Raw genomic sequence first — 7,842 nt, forward strand, 5'->3', positions numbered from 1 at the left:
CTCCCACCAAACAGGAACTCTGCAGTGCCCCCTGCTGGGCCTGGGCTCCAGCCGTCTGAGCTTGTTCCTCCTGCCTCCCTCCATTTTCCCAGCCTGCCCTGGATCTCAGAACCCCACCCAGGGACTCCCCAGTCTGGGCCTGCCAGCATCCCTGCACTAAAGCCCGACTCCCACCACCAGCTCTGACCCTGTCTCCCTCCCGCACTGGCCAGGGCAGGGGGAACAGGCGCAGAGCAGCCGCCTGCACAGGTGTGTGTTCACAGGACATCCCCACCCCTCCGCCAGCCCCTGCACCCCGGGAATCCTCACAGCCACCTTTCAGGGAAGGAGGCAGGGCAGAGAGAGGGCAGGGGAGCGTGAAGTGGGGGAGGCTGAGAACTGGAGCACAGGGGCCTGCAGGTAACCTTGCAGCCATGGGTAGGAGGGTGCAGGGGAGCCGGGGCTAAGGTCAGGTGGGTACTGTGAGTTGCCCTGACCGGCCTGCCCTGGGTGCTGTCAGGCTCCCAACCAAGGTCTCCGGGAGCCCCTCAGCTCCCTGGAGCTCCCTCTGGCCAAGCTGACCAGACCCCTTGGGGGATCCAAGCAGCACTCACTTGTCTGAGGTGAGTGGCAAGACAGTCTGGCCGTCTGTGGAGTAGGTGATGAAGCACATCCGAATATCTGAGCTGTGAAGGAATCATGTGCTGGTGAGAAGCCAGAGGCACCGGCTCAGAAGCCAGGGTGGTGAGGCCAATTCCGCACTTCCCGCCCCAACCCTTCCACTTTGGAGTCCCTTGCTGGACACAAGGAGGTGAGATAAATGTAGTGAAGGACCCTGAGGCCTGTGGAGACAAGGGCTCCATAGAAGAGAGAGTCAGGATGGCAACTCACTGCATCCTCACACTCCCAACACCCCAAAGACACTTGCACACACACACATGCACACACAGGCGCACACACACACAAATGCACATACAGGCACACACACAGGCACACACACCACACACACACACCCACACCCACACACACATGTATACACACACACGCACACACTTATACACACATGCACCCACACACATGCACCCACACATGCACACACTCACATGAACACACACACACAAGGCACCCACACACAGGCACATGCACACACACACAGACACATATACCTTATAATGAACAGGCAGGGAGATGCACACACAGCCCTCCCAGCTGGCCTCCCTTCTGCTGGAAAATTCTTTGCCTCTTCACCCCATTCCCTCCTCCCCCTCCTCTCCCTCATTTCTCCTTCATTTCAGAGGAGTGACTCCCTACTGGCAGCCATGCACACGGCCTCCCTTTCCTCTCCCTGATCCTCCTTCCTGCTGGCTGACCCTCAGTGGCCCTCAGTGACAGTGCTGTCATATGTCCCCAGTGGAGCTCCTAACGGCTCCTGCCCTATTGCCCATTCATTTTACCCACAGTCATCAGACTTTTCTTCCTTAAGTGCCATCTCGATCACGCCACTCCTCTGCTCAAGAGCCTTCTCTGGCTCTCCATGGCTCACAGCAGGAAATCTCAGCTCCTTGGCCTGGCACAATGAGCCCCTGTGGCTTTGGCCTCAAGCTGACCTGCCCAGTCCTCTCCCAGCCCTCCGTGAGCTAACCTCATTCCCAGCCAAGCAAGACCACTCACTCCACCACAGGTCCCTGTCTTTTCCATCCTACAAGACCCAGTTCAAAGACCCACATCCTTGGAAGCCACCGTTGACTTTGTCCTTAGGAGTTCCTGCTTTTTCCTTCAACCTTCCAGGTGAGTTCTTTGTCCCCTACTTGAGACCTCAGCACTGTGTAACCCCGGGTTCCAGGACTGAGTCACTGGTTTCCCTGTTTATTGTCCCTTCCCAGCGTGTGATGTCCCCAAGGGCAAACTGCCTCTCCTGCAATATGCCGGGGCTCACAGGCAGGAGCCAGTCAAGGCTGCTGAGACCCGATGGAACCAGTGAGCACTGGCCTCATTCCTGCTTCAGAATGCCACCTTGTGCTCTGTGTCCCCCACTGAGGGACTCTCACGCCCACCCCATCTGATGGGATGTGCCCTCTGCCTGCCTTCCAGAGGAAAAGCTCTCTGCAGCTCAGGGGAGGCTGCCATGTGGGAGATCTGTACCTCTGGAACCTCGCCACTGTTTCCTCCACCCACATATAAAGGTCAATCCAGTTGTTGTTCACGCTGCCAGAGCTAAAACAAAAGGAGACAGGAGACGTGGGTCAGGGAGATGAGTGCATCTGTCAGGTGGGCAAGTGTCTGCCCCGCCCCCAGCCTCCCAGCAGGCTCTTAACAAGCCCACCTGACCTCAGCACAGCTGAGGCTGGGGTACACCCCTCAGTGGCCACTGGATCATCCAAGGTCGTGAGTTTCACCAGTTGAGTGGTCAGCATAAGGTGACCACCCAGCCCCATCTGCCTGGGACTGAAAATCTTCCTGGGATGTGGGGCTTTTGCTGGCCATCCAGGTGGCTGATCAGGTTAGGTGGGGCACTGTGTAGAGTGGAAATGGGAGAGAATGTATTGGTTGGAAAAGCCCCCAATGAACAATCCAAATATGGAAAATCAACCAAAAAAGTTTCATGTATGAGAGCATCAAACAGAACAAAATACTTAAGAATAAATTTAAACAAGGAAGCAAAAGAAATGTATACTGAAAACTGTAAAACATTCCTGAAAGAATTTAAAGACACAATAAATGGATAGATATTGCATGCTTATGAATCAGAAGGTAATCTGTATCAAAATCTCTACAGCATTTTTTTGCAGAAATAAAAAATTTGCACTAAATTACATATGGAATTTCAAGGGACATTAGTCATATAACAAAAGAAATCTGAAAAAGAAGAACAAAATTGAGGATACACATTTCCTGATTTCAGAATTTATTACAAAGCTACAGTAATCAAACTGTTATGGCACTGACATAAGGACTGACATGTAGAGCAATGAACAGAATAGAGAGCTCAGAAATAACCTGTCATGTCTGTGGTCAAATGATTTCCAACCAGTGTGCTAAGAACACTCAATGTGGGAAAGAACAGTAGTTTCAAAAAATGGTGCAGGGAAAATTGGATGTCTACATGCAAAAGAATGAAGTTGGACCCTTCCATAAACCATTACAGAAATTAATTCAAAATGGGTCAAAGACCTAAATGTAAAGGCTAAAACTTTTAAACTCTTAGTAGAAAACATAACTTTTATGACATTAGATTTGGGGATTTTTTTGGATATGGCACCAAAAACACAGGCAACTAAATTAAAAATAGAAAAGTTGAGACTGTGTCCAGATTAAAAATTTTGTGCATCAAAGACGCTACCAAGGGAGTGAAAAGATAACCTGCAGAATGGAAGGAAATATTTGCAACTCATATACCTGATAAGGGATTAATATCCAGAATATACAAAGAACTCCTACAACAACAACGAAAAAGAAACAAAAAAATGCAACAACAAAAAAATGGGCAAAGAATTTGAATAGACATTTCCTCAAAGAAGATATGCAGATGGCCAATAAGCACATGAAAAGACGCTCCACACCACTAGTCACTAGGGAAACGCCAATGAAAGCAGCGAGGAGATACAACTTCACACCCATTGGGTGGCTATTATCAAAAACCAAAAAATAACAAATGTTGGACTTTTGTTGGTGGGAAAGAAAAATGGTACAATCCCTGTGGGAAATAGCTTGGCATTTCCTCAGAAAGCTAAACATAGGATTACCACAGGATCCATCAATTCCATGCCCAGGTATATACCAAAAAGAAGTGAGAGCGGGGACTCAAAGAGATACAGGTACACCGGTGTTCACAGCAGCATTATTCACAATAGCCAAATGGCAGAAGCAACCCAAGTGTCCATCAACAGATGAAAAGATAAACAGGCCGGGTGCGGTGGCTCACACTTGTAATCCCAGTGCTTTGGAAGGCCGAGGCGGGGGGATCACGAGGTCAGGAGTTCAAGACCAGCCTGTCCAATATGGTGAAATCCTGTCTCTACTAAAAACTACAAAAATTAGCCTGGCCTGGTGGCACGCCTCTATAGTCCCAGCTACTCAGGAGGCTGAGGCAGGGAGTATCGCTTGAAATCGGGAGGCAGAGGTCGCAGTGAGACAAGATCGCGCCACTGAACTCCAGTCTGGCAGCAGAATGAGACTACAACTCAAAAAAAAAAAAAAAAAAAGATAAATAAAATGTGGTACATATACATACAGAGAAATATTATTCAGCCATAAAAGGGATGAAATTCTGATGGATGCTACAACATGGAATAACCTTGAAAACATTATGTTAAGTGAAAAAGGTCAGACAGAAAAGGCCAAATATTATATGTTTGTATAATTATATTGTGTGACTCCACTTACATGAGGTACCTACAATAGGCAAAGTCATAGATAGAGAAAATACACTAAAGGTCACTAGGGCTTGGGGAAAGGGAGGAATGGGGAGTTATTGTTCAATGGAAATAGAGGTGTTTTGGGTTTTGGTGTGGATGGGGTTTGAGACAGGGTCTCACTCTGTCACCCAGGCTGGAGTGCAGTGGTGTGATCTTGACACACTGCAGTCTTGACCTCCCAGGCTCAAGCAATCCTCCTGCCTCAGCTCAGCCTGAGTAGCTGGGAGTAGAGGCACACATCACCATGCCTGGCTAATTTTTATATGTTTTGTATAGACAGGATTTTGCATGTTTCCCAGGCTGATCTTGAACTCCTAGACTCAAGCAATCCTCTCACCTTGACTCCCAAATTGCTGGGATTACAGGAGTGAGCTACTGCTCCCGGCTGAGAATAGGGTTTCAATAAGCAATGATGAAACATTTCTGGAGATGGATGGTGGTGGCTGCACAACGCTGTGAATGTACTTAATGCCGCTGAATTGCACACTTAAAAATGGCAAATTTTTGTTATGTATGTTTTCCCACAATTAAAAAATTACTCAAAAAAATACAATGGGTCACTTCCACTTAGAGGTCTAAAAGGTCACCTGGCCAAGAATAGAAGCACATGGGAGACTGATTCATTTTCTTCCAGCTCAATCCAATGAATGAACCAATGAATAAGGAGTCTCATGAATAAGTGGACATGAATGACCAAAGAGCCTCCCTGCAGGCAGTAGATGTTGTTCTGCCAGGAGGACTACTGCAAGACTCTCAGGGTCCCGCCCAGCTGCATGGTCTTTGGATGGGCTTTGGAGTCACACAATCCAGAGTTTCAATTCAGCGCCGTGGATGCCTATCTGGAGGCTGTGGTGGGCCATTTCCTGGCCATGGCCTGCCTCATTGCCTCCTCCTTACAATGGGGCAATACCCTTTACCCCTAGCCTTGTTAGGAAGAATCATTAAGGTTGCTTTTGTCTGCTCTCTTTACATCCATTCTAGGCACTCCCTCTGCATTCCCCCTCATCCAGTCTGTCTGGGATTGCGTCAGGGCCTCTGCATTTCCTATGAGTTTCCAGCCTGTGACTCTGCCTTTCCTGGCAGGTCCCTTCATCCCCATCCTCTGTCATTGCCTCTGACCTGCAAATTCTCCCTTCATCCTCATCACACTTGGCAAGGTGAAAATGAAGATACCCTTTTTACAGATGGGAGACACAAAGGCACAGAATGACGAAGCAACTCGCCCAAGACTATGTGGCTAGTGAGTGGAATCTGCCTGTCTCCAGAACGGAGTTGCTCCTTCCCCAAGAGTAGCAGAGCAGTTACAAACCATAGGAATTGGTGGGCTGGGGTGTGCATCCCCTAAGCATCAGTATCTGGGGGAATGAGAAAATTCAGAGGAACTTCAACCTGCGATGCTGGAAAGAGTGCAGCACAGGAAGCCGGAGTCTTGTCACACCAGCTGTCTCTGGATGCTTCCCCAACCTCCAGGAGCCGCCCTTGTCCAGGAACCAGATAGAAAAATACCTGCACCACTCACAGCCCAGGATTGTGGTGAGGTGCCAGGAGTGCAGGGAAAGGGCTTTGGAGACCAGAAAGCACTTGCTCTCCTGAAGACTGCACCACTGCTGCTACTGAATAAGCACAGAGAGTATTCCCACCTAGCAGGAGGAGTGGGAAAGGGAACGAAGGCAATCTCTCCAAAGCTGAACATTGCCTCTTTCCTTCCTGGTGAGCCAGAAGGTGCCTAATACACAGCCCAGTTTCCCCAGGGCCACCCTGAAACAGACCCAACTGTTCCTGAAAGTGCAGGAACTATCACGTGGCTCTCCAAGTTGTAGAAGAAGCACTTAGAAGCAGCCAACCAAAGGCCTTCTCTAAGCAGTGACATTAGAATGACCAACACAGGCAACAAAGCAATCTCTCTGGGGCCCAGTAAAATAGAAGTTATTTGCATGAAAAACAAACAAGCAAAACAACACAAAAACTCCAAACATCCACAGTGCGCTTCTGAGAACTGCTGAGAAGCAGGTCTGAGCAATCAGCTGTTGCAGCAGCCTGAGGATGAGGATGCTGACCCAGCTGATGGGGGGACAGGGGATCATCCAGAACCCCTTTGGTGGCTTTTTTCCTCATCCAGGAGATGAAGCACCAGGGAAAAGACAGCCATGGCATTCTTTGTGCCTCAGAAGATCAGGAGGCCTAGGTCTGGTCTGACCAAAGGGCTGGCCCTGCTTCTGTGACGGAAGCTTGCATCTCTTTGAGTGGCGTCCTGTCCCTAGTGAAAAAGAGGTGGTGGCTCCTGAGGGTGACCCAGAGCCAGAGCTGGAAGGGACACTCACTTGTCCAAGATGAAGTAGAGGTCAAATGAGCCCTGGCATCTGTGACCTGCTTGCCCCTGGCGCAAGTGCTGCCTCCATCCTGGGCCATGGCGGTGGTGGGCCCTCCTGGAGCCCAGGGCCAGGCGTTGAAACATTCTCCAGCCAGGTCCATGGTACCGAAGGCTTCCTGCTCTAAAAAGTGGTGGAGGAAGCAGCAGCAGGAAGAGCAGGAAGCAGGGCCCCCAGCGGCCATGGCTCCTCATTATTTGGCCGTCCCTGTGACCCCACCTCACTCTTGGGTGCCTGTGCCAGGGCCCAGATAGGCTGAGCACAGGCCACCTCTGGCCACCTTCTCTGGCGCCTCCCCTTATGCCCAAGGGCCACACCCCTCCTCCTGCCCTTTCACCAGTGCACACTGCAGCCCTTCACCAGGTACCTCCCCAGATCGCAGGGACTAGGGTCAGCAGCTGGCTCTGGGAGACTTGCCTCCAGCTACCTGCCTGGCCCTTCCCCCACCCTGGGGACAGAATTCCTTTATGGTTGACAGGAAGGTTGACATGGTGACTTTGTGACCTGCAGCTCTTCCCAATATCCTGCATATTGACAACACCAGAGGGGGGGCACAGGACCTTTGGAAGGGCTACAAGAGGAAGCCTCCATTTCCCTTATAACAGCCCTCATGGTGTCCCTTAAAACCACTAGACCCTGCCATTTATTCACTGGAAGAGTTAGCCCAGGTGACAGGTGAGGACATTGCTGTGGGTGAGGAGGTCAAGGACTGGGAGGCCAGAGTGTTGGCAATGGGAGGTTATTTGTATGACACTTAAGTCCCCCAGGAGATGGCAGATCTGGAAGAAGATGGAAACTGTGGTGTTGCCAGAGTCCTTGTGAGTGAGGGACATTCCAGTTCTCTACTGCTGTGTAACAGACCACCTACATTTAGAGACACACAACAGGCTCATTTTATTACGCTCACAGGTTCTGAGGATCAGGCACTCAGGGCAGAGTAGGGAGGGCTTCCTCATGTCTGGGGCCCCAGATGGGAAGGCTTGAGCAGCCCCCATGACTTGAAGGATTGGGCACTGGAATTATCTGGAGGCTGCTCCACTCACAAGTGTGGCTCCTGGGCAGGAGGGCTCAAAAGCTGG

The 7,842-nt window shown here is 50.3% G+C and overlaps 1 protein-coding gene across 1 annotated transcript in view; it reads right to left on the reverse strand.

Moving 5' to 3' along the window:
* The window catches only part of LOC112631324 (anthrax toxin receptor-like), a 724,187-nt gene extending 716,954 nt beyond the window's left edge, over positions 1–7,233 (reverse strand). The window contains 3 exon segments of the mRNA XM_025396267.1: positions 594–665; positions 2,122–2,193; positions 6,716–7,233. Of these exon segments, the coding sequence (XP_025252052.1) occupies positions 594–665; positions 2,122–2,193; positions 6,716–6,957 (386 nt within the window). The 5' untranslated portion in view covers positions 6,958–7,233.
* Positions 7,234–7,842: the final 609 nt, after the last annotated feature.

Source organism: Theropithecus gelada, chromosome 9, assembly GCF_003255815.1.
Source record: "Theropithecus gelada isolate Dixy chromosome 9, Tgel_1.0, whole genome shotgun sequence".
NCBI classification, from domain to species: domain Eukaryota; kingdom Metazoa; phylum Chordata; class Mammalia; order Primates; family Cercopithecidae; genus Theropithecus; species Theropithecus gelada.